The sequence below is a fragment of the Akebia trifoliata genome, chromosome 3 (genome assembly GCF_017979445.1).
Source record: "Akebia trifoliata isolate Shusen 1 chromosome 3, ASM1797944v1, whole genome shotgun sequence".
In the NCBI taxonomy this organism is placed as follows: Eukaryota; Viridiplantae; Streptophyta; class Magnoliopsida; order Ranunculales; family Lardizabalaceae; genus Akebia; species Akebia trifoliata.
Window position 1 is genome coordinate 54,078,160 of NC_141377.1, and position 16,794 is coordinate 54,094,953.

At 35.0% G+C, this 16,794-nt stretch overlaps 2 protein-coding genes across 3 annotated transcripts; one reads left to right on the top strand and one right to left on the bottom strand.

Annotated features, from left to right (window-relative positions):
* Positions 1 to 1,587: 1,587 nt before the first annotated feature.
* LOC147408009 (late embryogenesis abundant protein Lea14-A-like) lies at positions 1,588 to 2,739 on the top strand. The gene is made up of 2 exons (XM_086436833.1): positions 1,588 to 1,879; positions 2,355 to 2,739. The coding sequence occupies exons 1-2, from the start codon at positions 1,674 to 1,676 to the stop codon at positions 2,602 to 2,604; spliced, it is 456 nt and encodes a 151-aa protein (XP_086292959.1). The 5' UTR covers positions 1,588 to 1,673; the 3' UTR covers positions 2,605 to 2,739.
* Positions 2,740 to 5,571: 2,832 nt separating this feature from the next.
* LOC147408010 (serine/threonine-protein phosphatase PP1) lies at positions 5,572 to 16,551 on the bottom strand. 2 transcript variants are annotated; one of them, XM_086436834.1, is made up of 4 exons: positions 15,854 to 16,544; positions 7,632 to 8,191; positions 6,023 to 6,232; positions 5,572 to 5,912 (listed from the first exon to the last, which is right to left on the bottom strand). In XM_086436834.1, exons 1-4 carry the CDS (start codon positions 16,035 to 16,037, stop codon positions 5,898 to 5,900), a joined length of 969 nt encoding a protein of 322 aa, XP_086292960.1. In that variant the 5' UTR covers positions 16,038 to 16,544; the 3' UTR covers positions 5,572 to 5,897. The 2 variants fall into 2 exon arrangements, with proteins under 2 accessions (XP_086292960.1, XP_086292961.1); XM_086436835.1 differs by lacking the exons at positions 5,572 to 5,912; positions 6,023 to 6,232 and adding an exon at positions 6,239 to 6,416 and having other exon boundaries at positions 15,854 to 16,551.
* Positions 16,552 to 16,794: the final 243 nt, after the last annotated feature.

Below are 16,794 nucleotides of genomic sequence, written 5' to 3' on the forward strand. Positions count from 1 at the left end.
ATCCGATAATATCCGATTCGATAAAAAATTCGACGAAACCCACAGATTTGTCCGAAAAATCACTCCGACCAGTTCAGATCGGATCAGAGAGAGAGAGAGAGAGAGGGAGGGAGAGAGTATGTACCTGCATGCTCGCCGGCCGGAGAAGACTTGTCGGGTTCGCATAGTTGAAACGACGAAACCCACAGATTTATCCAAAAAATCACTCCGACCGGTTCAGATCGAGAGAGAGAGAGAGAGAGAGAGAAGAGAGAGAGAGAATACTTACCTGATGATCGCCGGCCGGAGAAGATTGTGGTCGAAGTTCGATCGAAACCCGCTGTTGCGTCTGGTTCTTTACGGCTTTAGGTGGTTTGAGAAGATGAAGTTTTAAAAATAAAATTTCGTTGTATGTAACGAATACATAAGACATATATATACATATATAAAAGTTTTGTTATAAAACATAAATACATGATATATGTATTGTTATCGGAGCGGATATTATCGAATCGGATATCGCAATATCCGAATTCGTATCCGAAATTCATTCGAATGTTAAAATGACATCCGAATCCGAATCCGATATCCGAAATTTTCGAATAATATCCGATTTTTCGAATTCGAATTCGAATTCGAATTCGGATTTCGGCTATCCATTGACACCCCTAGGTTGAACCCATCGAGCTCATTTTCGCCTGCCCAAGTTGTAGTCCTTCATCTACTTGCAATCAACCAATAGTTAAAACCTGAATTTAAAAAAAAAAAAAAAATTTATAAAGATCATTTTCCCTTTTTTAAAATGATTTTTTTCTTTTATAAAAGAAATATTCATTTGAAAAAATGGCTTTCCTTTCCTTGTGAATACTTCCAAAGGGATTTTTATAATTTCAAAATGAGAAACATTTTCCTTACTTAGTAAAGATTTTAAGTCTTACTTAGGGTCATTTTGGTCAAACGAATTATCACATCAGCAATCCAACACCAAATCCCTCTAAGTTTCATCGAAAAATTCTGATCAAACAAAAAAAAAAAAATAATTTCTTTTGAGTTTGATCCAAGATTTTGAAAATGAACGGCTACTGAACTTTAACATAACTCCCAAACATAAAATTGAAATTCAATGGTGAAAATAATATTTTTTTGAAAATTATTTTTTCAAAGTTCTTATAATTTTTTCCTCTACAACATTGAATCATTGAATCATATTTTTGGATGCTAAAAGTTGAACACAAGGGCCCTTAGTAAGGGTGAAATTTTTATTAACTTAGTAAGGCTGGTCGGAGGATAAAAAATAAAAATAGTAGACGGTGTGTGTGAAAAGGAAACAAGGAATGTATCATGTAACTACAATTGTAAAAATGTAGGGGTCAAGATGGAATTACGCCAAACGACAGGGGGTCAGAGTGTAATTTATCCAAATTAAATATCTAACGCGTAATTTACGCTTACCCAAATAAATATCTAACACCATCTAGTACACGGAATCGACTCATCTCGTAAACCACAAACCATGAAATTCAACCACGTGTCACGCGGTATCATCAAGCACCCAAACAAAGTGGACACTTGGCAAAAACCCACTCATCTATATAATAAACTAAGATTGCTATCTTCAGCCAAACACAAACCTTACGTATCTCTTCTAAAACCCTAAAAACAGTATCGAAAGTTTAAAAAAAAATAAAAAAAAGATGTCTCAATTGATGAACAAAGCCAAGATGTTTGTAGCAGAGAAGGTGGTCCACATGAAGAAACCTGAAGCCGACCTTACTGACGTCGATCTCAAGGACGTTAGCAGAGATTCCGTTATCTTTAACGGAAAGGTGTCCGTTACTAACCCATACGACCACTCTATCCCCATATGTGAGATCTCTTACACACTCAAGTCCGCTAACAGGTAATCTATCTATCTCTCTTTTTTTTTTTTTTTAGATTAGATAGAATTCGGGCGAGTCCGATTTGACTCTGACGAGTTGAGCTGTCTCGTAGGTGTTTGGTTGAACTTGAAATGTTGAGAATTCATTCCCTTGTGCTTTGGTGAATATATTTTAGGAGAGATGCTATCAGCACACCAACTTTTACTTATGCCACACTAATCCTTTTGAAATTAGCAAAGTATTTAATTTACAGATAGATAGATTAGTGTGTTATGAGTAAAAGTTGGTGTGTTAACAGAAGTTCTCCTTAACTAATGTGGGAACTTCTTGAAAAAAATTTTTGGAGGGTTTGATTGACATGGTTTAAAGAACATGTTTATGGGAACCGATCAAACCAAACGAGTTGGGTTGAGTTAACTTTGACAATGGGACGAGTCAAATCCTCTTAAACCGGTTTGAGTTACAATTCTAACAATTTTATGGTGGGTTGATCAGGGTTATAGGGTCGGGTAAAATGGCTGATCCGGGTTCGCTTGAGACAGAGCAGGCAACAAAACTAGAAGTACCAGTGAAGGTGCCGTACAGTATATTGGTGGACCTGATTAGAGACATAGGTTCGGATTGGGATTTGGACTACGAATTTGAGGTGGGCCTCACCTTTGATTTGCCCATCATTGGAAACTTTACTATCCCAATCTCTAAGAAAGGAGCGGTCAAGCTTCCTACCCTCTCTGATCTCTTCTAACTTTTATTTAATATAATATACAATATATGTGTGTTGTACTCGAGACTTGGGATGAGTTTTTTTTTTTTTTGGTCTTGTATGGTTCAGAATAATATCTATATAATTTGACTCTGTTGGGTCAACTTTCCTCCATCATTCAGTGATTAGTCCTTAGTGGGTGTTTATGTTGGTTTTTTAAAGCTGCTATTGGCAACCCAATTTTTAACCTTATTTTATTACCCCCTAATCAAAGATTAATACATGTCATTCAAACATTATAAAAAATTTGGTTAAAGCAAGTTATTATTACCTCAACATTTAAATAAAAAAATAAAAAAAATATTGGTTTGCTAGGTCAATATTTTGATGGGCTCGTAAGATCCACGATCATGTCAAAACAATGTTTTGACGGTGTTGATTGACATTTTCTCATATATTCAGAAGGTACACTTAGTGTCGTGTCACTACTTTTTATATAATTATTGTCGAATTTGACAGTAATTAAATAAAAATGGTAAATTCGATACTGTAATGCAAATAAGATTTTATTTTATTTTTTCTTTGCATTTTTTACAATTTTGATACTTGATTAATCTCTTTAAAATATTAAAAATATATAAGTTTTGATTGAAAATCAAAAGTTACAAGGTAATTATTAAAAAAAAAATTGAATATCAATTTTGTTCTTTATTTTTTTATTATAAATCATCGAAAAAAAATATATATCTTAACTCTTTAAAATTAAGAGAATATCATTTTTCATTTGTCACTCACGATAAAGATTGTATGAAATTATCCTAATCTTCTTTAAAAATTCTAACAATGTGAAGAAGACAGCTTAATAATGTGAAGATGAGAAAATGGTAATTTGGATATTTCAAATGTCTTGTACAGGTGACTGGGACTGGAGATGAGGTCCATGACCATTGGTCCTGCTAAGGGACCATTTAAAAAGAACCTCCATGAAAGTCTTTTTAAGTAATTTTTTCTATATCTTAACAAATGGAAATCTAGTGAGAGCTTCTATTGACACTTCAATTTTACTGTTTCTTATTATTATTATTATTATTAATTCAGTAATAAGTAAAAGTGGATGGGTGGGATGTGGGAAACTGATGGCATAACCGTCCCACAAATATTTGAGATGGCACCACTAAACATATACCCCTCTTTAAGATTTTGTGAATATTTGAGATGGCTCCTGTGTTTTCGAAGGGATGACATGCCGTCTCTCATAGATTAATGAAAAACTGATTTGAATGGCTCGTCATTTTCATCTCATCGTCATTACCATCACAATCATCGCTGTCAAGATCACTAGTTTTAATGATTTGAGAATAAATCGAAGGTTTTTAAGACATTTTCTATTAGTGATGTAGCGGAAACATCTAAATCAATATATTCTAAATGAAACACACAAAATTAATTCGAATCAATATATTCAAACTTAGAAAATAGGTGAAAATCAGATAAATAAATTGAAATAAAAGAAATAACTAAATTCAAAATTTATGATTTGTTATGATATTAAATTGATTAAATTTTATTTTTGAAATTTCTTATATAGATAATTTCATCATAACAAAAATCTTCTAAAATACTAAAATTTAACTTTATAATCTATTTATAATTTAATAATAATTTTATAGACCAACTTTATAATCTATTATAATTCAATTTAGACATTTAAAAACATTTCTAACTATAACTTAAAGAATATAAAAACGAATTTAGAAAAAAAAAAAAAAAATAGAAACCTAAAAATAAATTAAAAATTAAAAATTAAAAAAATTAGAAATTTCCTAAAGTTTTAAATTACTTAAAATTGAACTAAACTCTACTAATAGAATGGAAATCAAAATTGGGTTGAATATGGATCCAACTTGGTCAACCCAAACAAAATTATTTAATTGAGTCAACTTGATCAGATCTGATTGATTCGATCATGAAAATTCTCTTCTTTTCAATCTTTTTTATGATCCATTTTCTCTAGGAAATCAAGAAAAATCCATTCTACATCAATATTGTCTATAAGAAAAGACTAAGATTAAGGGGGACAGGCTATCAATTTGAAATGGCAACATCAACCAGTTAAATGGGGAATAGCCCTCTGCATTCCACCTCCCCTATCTAAGTGTTAAATGAAGGATAAAGTTCAGAACATAATACTTAATATGTAACATATAACTCTACCTAGATTTTAACTTTGAATTAATGAGTTTCCAAATTTATTCCTAATTGTTTAATTTAAAAGTTTACCAAGAATTAATCCAAAAAAGCTCTAACAAATTCTATCAATGCACATTTGTCTAAATGTAAGGGACATCGGTGAACAGTCAGAACAGACCAAAGGGGAACGGTGTTCTTCAACCACAAAAAAAAAAAAAAAAGGAAAATTGCTATTTTAGTCTTTTAACTGCTTGATGAAAGATCCAAACTTGTTATTGAAACCATATTCACATTATCACTTCTCTTTTGTAATTTGTTAATAGGTTAGAATCAAAATGACTTGTTGCATGTACATTGCCAAGAGAATGATCATAATAATGGAAACACCTCGTTCAAGATCAACTCACCTTGGTTCGTATTACCTGACCAAACTAAATAAACAAAGATATTTTATTGACACACCACCAAGAAACTCAAGAACTTTTTGGGGAACTACTTAAAATTAAAAGAACGTTACAGGCACTCCATGTTAAAAGCAAAACTTTTGAAGTCTTTTCTTTTAACTTTGGCTCGCCCTTAAAAAGTTAGTGGTGTGCCAATTTAACTTCCCATTAACAAATTACAAATCACCATCATTGGGATAGGACCAACCAAAGCCTCCCTAGTTCTAAAATCTATATCATCACCTGAGAGAAACTGATGTTTTATCTAATCGAAATCTAGATTAATCTAGTGGCGTATCCAGAGAGAGAGAGAGAGAGAGACTTCCCTCATTGGGTTGATAAGCATCACAAGGCAAAGAAATCAAGGTTGGTCATGTGAGGGAAAAACATGGAATGTTCACCATTATAGTTTGCACCGATTTTGTCAGGTTTTTCAATTTTAATTTACAGATACTCATCATGTCAGCTTCTCCCACACAATGTTGCAGCAACTTCATGCCTTTCCTTCGTGTTCCTACTCTTTCGGCCTTAAAACACAGCAATAAAACAGATAAAACTTCTGATTCCAAAATCACGCTGGGCCATCCGAGACCCAACAAAAAACCTGTCCATAAACCATGTAAACAAAGGGTTCCAAACACCATCAAGTGTCGTCGTTGTCGTGGTGCTTTGCTCCTTGGGTAATTGGCAGTGCCCATAGAATTATCCCTTGCCGCCCTGAAGGGAAAAACATAAAAACACCCTCTTCAGTTAGTTAAAGAAACAACATTGTAATCAATAGAAAACAAAAAAAAAATCACATTTACAGGAAATTCATGCTCTTGTACCTTGTGAGGTGGTGTCCCTGGTCTTGACATGTTACCAAATCCTATTTTTCCTTTCTTATCAGAGGGCTTAAGGATTTGAAATGAACATGTCAATGAGTCGTCCACACTCATCATGGCACCAGCATTGTCGAACTCCCCACAATAGTTTGGGGCAGAGAAGATGGTCACAAGAAGTCGTTTGGCAAAGAATTCGTACCCATCTTCTACAACCTGTCACAATCATAACTAGATAAAAGTACTGAGAAACATCAACCCATGAACCACTTAGTTAACATGATCACTTGGGTTGCAAATCTGTGGATCCCCAATATAAGGTGTTTGAATATGTGAACCAAAATATGAATGTCACAATTTCCTCAAGCACCACAAATTGAGCAATCCACACCGCTGAAATCTGCAAGACAAATTAATTTGGTGACTCACAAGTTACGATACCTAGCCAGCATAGAGACTGCTCAGACATGGACCTGAGGTGTTCGATACAACAGGGAATCCCAGTATGCCAGTCAGGTCCATGTGAATTTTTTATAGGCACGTAACAAAGAATTTTCTCTCTTTTTCCTTTTTTTTTTTTTTTTTGGCATGAACATCTAATTCATGCAACTAGAGCATAAATAATGATTGCCAAAAAGAACAGAAGAGAAGATGAATATTTCTGTCCCCCAATGTTTTACTTGGAACAAGTAAACTGCACCATATCTAAAGATTAAAGAAATGCTTTTAAATCTTTGGGTATATTATGAGTAGTCTATATTTCTTGTTTTTACTACCTATTTATACTCGCTTGTAGGGCTCACATGGATATCAAGTTGGGGCATCAATTTCTATAGTGTGTTCTCAATATTATGGAGAGCATCCTCAAAAAGACGAATTCGTTTTACATTCAGAACCTCATGTAAAATTGATATGAAATTGAAAAATCTAGACTCTTGTATTAAACAATTAATCCAAACCAGCTTTTCATATGATTAGCAATGTTGGAAGAGACTGATTTTTGATGATTATAAAAGTCTCAGTGAGGATGGCTAAATCACATGGTTGGATAGTATAACATGATACTCATGAGGACCCTATGAGTGGGATTACGAGTATGAAGAACAACATATAGGCATAAATTGAAACATCAGCTAACACCCAATCATATCCTAAGGCATTGGAATTATATTATATTTTGGCTTCCTATCACTTATGCTGTCAAGTCACCAATTATACTACCGCATTCACGGTTGCCAGATAGATACCCATGGAGAAGAACATTGAATCTCACTCCCAACGTACACAAGTTAAGAGGAAGTAAACATAAGCTGTAGAAACTATTTATTACCCCAAGATTGGTTGATTAATCATCAGGGTTTGAATTAGGTAAAAATAATAATAAATTCATGGAGCTTTGACTACTGTATGGTATGCACCACCATACTGGGGATAAAGCAAAATGAGTGAATGGTTGGGAACACCAAGGTACACATAGAATTGGTAATGCAGATACCATAAGTCATCTATACATAAATGCATCAATCGGAAAATGCAAATATTCTTACAATAAACAGAAATAAAAGCCAACCAAGCAAGTTATAAAAGTCAAAATTTGAGTTCTAGTTAAATTTACCTGGTGAGCGCGGCAAATGAGATCAAGGTCATGTTTCTGAAGAAACTCGGCAACCTTGTCAGGCCCAAATGTATAGGATACACCTCTGTCGTTCTCCCCCCAGCCCTCGATATCTTTATCAGGATCAGCCCACAGCAAATCACAAAGCAGACCCTGATCTGGAACATCAACAGGGCGAGCAATACTCCTGATATTATCCAAATTCTTCAAGTCAGGAGACAATCCTCCATGCATGCAAAGGATTTTCTCATCAATAAGGGCGGCTACGGGTAGGCAGTTAAAGCAGTCGGTAAATATCTTCCAAAGACGAACATTAAACCTTCTCTTGCACTCGTCATAAAACCCATATATACGATTGATGGATGCACATTCATGGTTGCCTCTTAGGAGAAAGAAGTTCTCCGGGTATTTAATCTTGTATGCTAGGAGGAGACATATGGTTTCTATACTCTGCTTACCACGATCAACATAGTCTCCCAGGAATAAATAGTTTGCCTCTGGTGGTAAACCCCCATATTCAAACAGTCGGAGAAGATCAGAATACTGACCATGAATATCTCCTGCCAGTTCAAGAAAGTAAGCTTCAGAAATGACTATCTAATTAAAAGGAAAGAAGGTTGAAATATAACATTTAAGATTCAAATTATAAGAGATAAATTTCCTGATAATGTATTCGTATCATCTGGCTTAGCATTTATTTATTTAGACCTAAACAGATAGATAGATAGCCAACCAGAGGCCATGAGGAAAATGAACAGTTAAAATGCAAGTGAACGTCCCAAACGCACCCAGAACTATTCCCTATTTCTCCTAGAGTGAATTCTTTGAAAATTTCTTCCCATGGTGAACTTTGAGGCAATTGGAAGGAAAGGACTTGGAGAAATGAAGGACCTCCTACACAAGTAGTCTTTAATTTTTAGATGGGAGTATCTTGTGTTCTAATTCTGTTTATTCTATTGGTTTGATCCTATGTCTCTCCTCGAGTCACCTTCACCTTTAAGGATATGTTCTATCTTTTTATAAAAAGATTTAGTCCATTAGTCTTACCCCGAAGAGGAGGGCGGGGCACCGTGGGGGAGGACAAGAAAAAAAGAAAGGTCCCAAATAGACCCATCTTCATATTTGCTAACATTGACTCCTCTTTAACCAAACATATGAGGTACCAGGCACTAATTCCTTTGGAGCAGGTACATGGTCTTTATGACCACCATCTTTGTGGATAATGGTTAACCTCCACTCAAAACAGTATTGGGTCAATACATACTTCTTCCACCTTCAAACACACGAAATAATAATGTTGAAGCAAACAATATGGTCAAGCATCACAGCCTGAATATTCTACTCATTAACCATGTAGGGTTGTATTAAAATATGAAGAAACGTCTCGGTGATCAATTGAGATTTGTATATGATTTTTTTGCTTGAATGGTACAACCGTACCAAACTCTATGTATAGGCTTTAGTTCCAAAGCAAAGAGAAAGGGTGCAAGAGTGGTAAGGGGAATATTAACCTCTAAGCTCAGATTTATTTTATTTTTATTTTTGAAGGACCTATAATCTCACTATGTCTATCATATTATTAACTTTTCACGTGAATTCTAACTCTACTCAAATACCAACTTGGTCATTTATATCATTTTGCTTTAGATACTCTATCATCATTCATCACTTGCTCTCTTATACTAAACCAACAAATATTCTCTCTTTAAGAACTTAAAATGGATAATCTCTCTGAAAAGGAAAACCCATTTTATTCAACTAAATTATGCTCTGAAAAAGAGAATCAGGGCTCCTCTTTTCTTCATAGGGCAATAATGTTTCCAATTCAACCCAGGCCATAACTTGCTTACATTTCCTCTTACCCTTGCTACAGCTTGCCTCTCATCACATGTTGCTACCCTAACAATCTACAATCTCCAATTAGTCGCAAATAATTCTTGTTCAAATATTGAACTTCTATTTTTTTTTATTAATGAAAATTTTATTAAGAAACAAAAAACAGCACCTTACAAAGAAACTGAACAAACACACACACATACACACAAAACAAAAGGAGGAGAAAGGCCACTCCACTCAATCAACACATAATACATAAGATCTTCAAAATAAGACCCTCTAAACTCCTTCAAAGTTTTGCTACAAAGGAATGTTAACTCTGCTATGGATAAAATGACCTCGTGCAGCGAATGCTCTTTCCCTTAGAAAGCTCCACTATTCCACTCCATCCAAATTCCCCAACATATGACAAATAGCCCTTCAGACTCTCCCACTCATACACATTAGATCCAAATTCCTCAAAAATGATTATTCTCCACATACTAGATATCTTCTCTCCGAATATCCACATCCATTTACCAACAATGGTTGATTACACAAACTTCATCCTCCTTATTCCAAGACCTCTTTTAAGAGAACACCTTCTCCAATTTTACAGAGTGGTACTTAGGCGCATCCTCACAAACATTCCATAAGACCTCAAAAATGTTAGTTGTAACCTCATGATATTACCACCAAATACTATTTTCCAATTCCACTACTTGATATGTAAGCTTGTTCCAAAATCAATATCACAAGTAATTATCATCAAATTCTAGATCAACCAGGTGATAAATGGATAATGATATTGAAAACAAGTAAATGACTACATGAATGATTGGTGATGCCATTTGTGCTATCCACACGGTACTTTATGTGAATGACAAACCAAGATTTGTTATCATTGGTCAGAAAATGTGTTGTATATCTTTTATGGCATTCTCAGCTACATTAGCAATCCAAACCAACACTTGAGCATCTTAGGCAAGTGCTTCAAATCCTTAATAAAGTAAAAGTAATTCGTAAAGTTAAAAAGGTGTTCTTTCATGATGGATCAGATAGTGTTTTGGGAACCTTTTGTACCGACAAATTGAGTATAAACTTGCCTAATAACCTGTCAAAGCATGGAAACAGGAGTGATTAAGAATACTAGAGAGTATGCTTTTGATTAATCACGAGTTCCTGCCTTTAGATAGGAATCTAACCTCTTAGTATCCTTGAAGTCTATCAACTCTTTCTATAACCAAGTCCAAAATGGACTTGCTTGTATAGTTGGCACCTAGAGACAGTGCAAATAGCTTGTTGGAAAGCTACCCACCTAATAGCCCATGAAACCCACAAGGCAACTGAGATTGGGAACAGTCCCAACCCCAAAAAACTTCTCTTTTTGATAGGTTGAAGGTAATTGGAATAACCTCAAAACAAACAAGGAGCTTCCTAAGAAATTTTAATTGATGAGGACAAGCCTCAACAAAAACTAAAATGTCATCAGCAAACTGAATATGATCGGAATGCTCAACATGAGGAGCATTAATCTGGCATTATGAAAGGATAAGAAAGCTTGGAAAATTTTTTGTCAGTTGTTTGACTTTCAGTCCTCAATTCACTCCAAACTAAGTATTCCATTCCTTTACATGTACTGTATATTTTGTACTTTCTACATGAGATATTTATCATCTTATATTTTCTACAAGAGAAGGTTTAATTTTTCTTTTCTTTTTTTATGAAGTTGTAGGGACTTCACGACCCATAAATATACATGGGTGGAGACAAATAAGGCAGCTCATAAATTAAAAATCCCCTCTTTGTAAGCACTCTTGTGCACATATCATGTTTCTATTGTGTTCAATTCTTTAATTCATCTTGTACTTTGGTTTTCATCTTGGTTTGCATCAATAATTTATCTACATCTCCTCAGGCATAATATGACACGGTAAGTGTACATAACAAACATGGCAATTATACTTGTGAAGAATTAAACACAATACAGCATCCATTTGACAGTCCCTGAAACATTTATGGTAATTTAATTTTTTACAAGGCTTGACAGAGCAATGATAAGGGAAGATTATGCTAATTTGAGAGATCTCTGCAAAATTGAGTTTTTTACTACTCAAGATGCATTCTTGTCTTTTTGAGTAGTAAACAAGTTGGGTGGGTGGGTATGTGTTAGTAAAAGTGTGCAGGAGTGCACACGTCCATCTTGCGAAAAGAGTATCTTTCTGGCATATCCCACAGCCAGTCTGGACATAAGAAATTTTTTCCCTATTCCACAAATAAGTGATTTAATGCTAGGGGATACATAAGTCAAGAAGGGCTCAACAAATATTTATCTCCAAAAAAATGGAGAAATCACTCCATCTTCCCTATGATCACCAGAGGGTCAGAACACAGCCCCTCGTCTCATGAGAGGAAACACTTTAGAATATTAATAATACGGTATATAGAAGAACTAAAATGAAAAAAAAAAATCAAGTTATAAAATGAGTAAAAATGCACTAAGGTACCACACAATCATGATTCTTTCGTAGCCAAGATATGACCTCCAAATCTACCCCAATGATATTATAATTAAAGTTATTTGTCATCACCCATGTCTTCAATAATGTTCCATAATCTCCAATGCATGTTGAAACACCTCCATGAGCAAAAATGCACTAAGGTACTGCAAAATCATGATTTTCTGTAACCAAGATACGACTTCCAAATCTACCCACTGATAATATAATTAAAGTTCTTTGTAAAAGGATGGACATTCATCATCCATTTCTTCAATACTGTCCCACAATCTCCAATGCATCCATCCCCTAACCTACCACCAAAGTCCCAGTTATTCAAATAATAAAACTCAAAGAGTAACCTCTGGCGTACATAGGCTAGGCCCATCAATGGATATTCAAAAATCCAAATCCAATTTGAATCCGTATTAGAAATTTTGAAAACTATTGAAAAAATTCGGATATTTTTAACATTTGAATGTATTTCGTATACGGATTCGGATGTTGATAATCCGAACTAATAAAATACGATATGATTTAAAAAATACTATATATATATATATATAGAGTAGCGTTCAATGGCCAACAGTTTGGCAAACACATTTTTCAAAACATGGGTTAGAGGTCTTGGAATGGGCTGATTTTTGGTGAGGATGATCTCTATGGTGAGGAGATCATCATCACCAAAAATCAGCCCATTCCAAAACTTCTAACCTCATCAAAAATGGTTTACAAAAAATGGACGGTTCACGATTTTTCAACTTGTAAAATGGGGCTAGAAGTTTTGGAATGAGCTGATTTTTGGTGAGGATGATCTCCTCACCGTAGAGATCATCCTCACCAAAAATCAGCCCATTCCAAGACCTCTAACCCATGTTTTGAAAAAGTGTTTGCCAAAATGTTTGCCAAACTGTTGGCCACGAATAGGGACCCATATATATATATATATAAATTTTCTTTAATGCTTTTTATACATTTGTTCTTTCCTCTCTACAAACTCTTCACGACTTAGGGTTTGCTACCAAACCAGGAACTACAATGGGGACATTTTCTCTGGCAATCCAAGATCTTCACCAGCAAACTTCCAATCTTGCAAATAAGTTCCTCTCTCACATCTTCAACCTCAAAAAAAAAAAAAAAAAAACCCTTGATTTTCTACTTCGAGCTCCGTCATTTTAAAATAATGCCCCAAAATCCTATCTTGCCTTGAAGTTAAAAGTTGAAGTAGATAGAATCGTGAAGTTTAGGGTGAAAGATCATGGGTTTTTGACATGGGTTGAAGATGAATAGGTTTGAGAAAAAATCAAGGGTTTTTAAACAGAGGTTGAAGAATGAATATGAGTGTTTGCTTGGTACAGGATGATGGATTTGGGGAAAAATCAAGGCGGGTCGGCTTGTGAAAAAATTTGGGGGTTTTGCTTCCACCTTCTCCTATAAGTTCAAATTCTTTATAATCAAAATTTTATTAATTTTCTTGCTTTCTTGGGTTTTTGACAAAATCAAGGGTTTTTTATCATTTGAATTCGAATCAGATATCCAATAAGTTAATCAGATCCGAATTCGGATATAGGTACATCCAATTCGATTAATATCCACTAACAGGCCTAGCATAGGATACAAATCCAAAAAAACCCATAGATGATTAAAGACCGATTGAGCTTCAACAATGTTGGAGTCTGACAAACAATGCGAGCTAAAAAGCAGGTAAAGTCACACATTTTTTGGGGTGGGTTTAGTGAGAAGGTGGGGTTTCGATCCTAAGTCTCTAGTATTACCAAACACAAACTTAAACACTACGCCACGGTGAAATCTTCAAACATTTATCCTGTTGTAGTAGGATACCAACCAGCAACTCTTCGTATTACCACAAGAGCTACCGACAAGGTTTAGATATAATGAACTCTAAAATAATAATTCACTTTTTATTATCAAGATACATCTAGCCTTTCCGAAGGATAATCATATGTAACTATTGTTCACCACTAACAGCCCATCCTGCAACCTTCGGTGGTCATGGCTCACTGAAAGGACCTTGTGAGTATCTTCAAACCCATATTGTAAGAAGAAATAAAATGACACTCTACCAAAGAGCACAACACTAGTATTAGTGAGAATCTTAAATTCTAAACATTTTCTTTAAAATAAATATATGAATTTGGTTGTCGATTGCGTAGGATGACTCCCTAGGAACTCTTTGGACCACATCACACCATAAAAAGTTACAAGTGCTTAAAGGTGCCAACTTGACAAGTTGGTAAAACCAGATCTCAGGATCGAACCTTCAACCTTAATACCCATAGAAAAAGTTACGAGTTCTTAGGAACCTATAAATTTAACAATGCGTTGATTTTAACAATTCTCTCACCACTTATTCATGTTTGCAAAAGCCCTCTGGGTTATAGAAGATTCTTAGCCTTTGACAGCAAAAAAAAAATTACGCAAAGTCAATTTGCCCAATTCAATGATCCATGCCAACTATAAGAATCCCAAAGGACTTAATTTTCAAATTAAAAAGCCCAATCGCAACTTCAGAATTAAGGTCAGGAAGATCATGAACCAGCCCAAGCCCATATTCAACCAACAATCTATCCATTGGAATTCTCACAAAGAAACAATAATACCCAAAAATTGGGCCATGCACAGTTACTAAGTGTGGACCAAGAGGCCAAGGATTTAATGAGCTCATATGAGCTTGATTTTTACAAATTCCAAAATGCCCCCAGTCATAACATTTCACGCCCAAACATTTCTAAAGAACACCCCCTCCCCCCTTATAAATAAATAAAAAAGTGAAATATGGGTTCTAGATATTTTACGAGAAACATTTTCCTCACTAGACTAGTAAAGATGTTAAGCCTTACTAAGGGACCTTTTGCTCGACTGCATTAACACATCAGCAATCCAACACCACAGCCCTTTAGGTTTCATTGAAAAACTCAGATAAAAAAAAAACTTCAAAAAACAATTTGTTTTGAGCGTGATCCAAGGTTTTGAAAATGGGCGGCTACCAAACTTCCACATAACTCCAAAAATTAAAATGAAACTCAATGGTGAAAAATAATTTTTTTTTTTGTAAAAAAAAAAATAAAATTGGAAGTTCATAGAATTTTGTCCTGTACAACCCTGAAGCATCGGATCATGCTTTTGGATGCCACAAGACGAGCCCAAGAACCCTTAGTAAGGATAAAATCCTCACTAACTTGGTAAGGCTAGTCGGACTCATATTTTACGACTATAACTTGTATAAATATAAGTTATATTAATAAGTTAAAGTATTCATTACTTCAGGAAGAAGAAGAAGAAGGACAGTAGCAACAGTGTTGTTGCTACTACAGCAAAGCAGAAACATGTGCTATTGTATAGTTGCTAGAACAACAAAAAAGAAGAAAAAGAAGAGAGTGAATTTTATATATGTTATCTAGATGATACCATGCGTGCAAGGCATGCATCCCTTAGGCCCTGCACCTTGATTGAGGTGTGGTCTAGGCATACGCCTCACTTACATAACTCACCTCACATGTATCAAGGCATCTCGCCTGAGGCACGAAGGCACTAAACAACTTTCTATGTGTTCAAGAAATCCCTGAGATCACAATTCAGCTAAACATCAAGAGAAAAAATTTAACACAAAAATCCACCTAAATTGACAGTCAATTAACAAAAAAAATTACAACTTTTAGCATTTTAGCACACAATTCTCCTTAATACAACTTCACAAACAATATAGAAATACTAAATTCAACATTTAAATAAATATAATTAAATAGCTTCACCTTCTAAGCGGCTACTCTAACAAGAACTAAACATCCACGAATATTAATATTAAACCACATAAAAAACAATTCCAATACGAATATAAAATCAATAAAAAAAATACATTAAAAATTAAAAATTAAAAAAATCTTTTACCGCAAATCTTGATTGGTGCTTCGAGTTCAAGCAGATTAGGCTGACTGAGAAAGATCTCCTTAGAAGTAACACAAAGCTGCCTAATTTCAGCCTCGGCCAGCTGTACTTGTCTCGGCGTTCGTCCGTTCTTTGCATCAAGAAGACGTCGTATGATGTCGTCCAACAAACTCTCGTCCATCGGCATCGTTTATTATAGATTAAGAAATAAACTTCAACAAAATCAAAACCCTAGCTTCTCCTCCTCTCTTCTTCTTCTTCTTCTTCTTCTCTCTTTATCTCTATTTTGCTAAAACACGATAAGGTTCGAGATCAAAAACAGATTCAGAAAGAACGATAGATCTACGAAGATCAAAAAGCGAAGAGATTCGATGCGTGAAGACAAACGAGCTTTATAAAAGCTAGAGAGAACAATCTACAGAGAGGCGAATATTATTAACAATGAAAACGAAGAGTAAGTGATTTATTATCCTCTGGTCTGACTTAACGGAATCCGTTAGATTTAACGGATATTTGTTGTCAGATTCCGGTGACCGCAAAGCTTTATACGGTCTCCTCTTCCCGCCTCTCTCTCTCTCTGTCTAGACTCTAGAGAGAGAAAATTTGGCTTGGGCGGCCACTTTTAGAGGCAGAGATTGTGTCGCAAACAAACCCTACCCACGGCAAGAGAGGTTACTTTATTTTCTGAAGTCAACTTCATACGCGAGTGAGATGGACGCAAGAGATAGAGACGAGAAAATATCAAAAATAGGAAAATTTGGTGTCGGTCGTAAATATATGTCCCCCGTGTTACCGTTCTCCTAGCTGATTGAGCCCCTTTTTCGTTAAAGTTTAGCAATTTAGGGATGTCAATGTGTGGGCCAGCCCACTGTCTATCTTGGGCTTGGGCCTTGACCTTGAGTTGGCAAGGAAGGGTCGAGCTCATAATTTAGGTTCACTAAACA

Coding starts and splice junctions, on each gene's coding strand:
- LOC147408010 (XM_086436834.1), bottom strand. CDS start 16,037: ATGCCGATGGACGAGAGTTTGTTGGACGACATCATACGACGTCTTCTT. Junction 8,192..15,853: donor AGCACCAATCAAGATTTGCG/GTAAAAGATTTT, acceptor TTGAACTGGCAG/GAGATATTCATGGTCAGTAT. Junction 6,233..7,631: donor TCATTTGCCGCGCTCACCAG/GTAAATTTAACT, acceptor TGATTGTGACAG/GTTGTAGAAGATGGGTACGA.
- LOC147408009 (XM_086436833.1), top strand. CDS start 1,674: ATGTCTCAATTGATGAACAAAGCCAAGATGTTTGTAGCAGAGAAGGTG. Junction 1,880..2,354: donor ACACTCAAGTCCGCTAACAG/GTAATCTATCTA, acceptor TGGGTTGATCAG/GGTTATAGGGTCGGGTAAAA.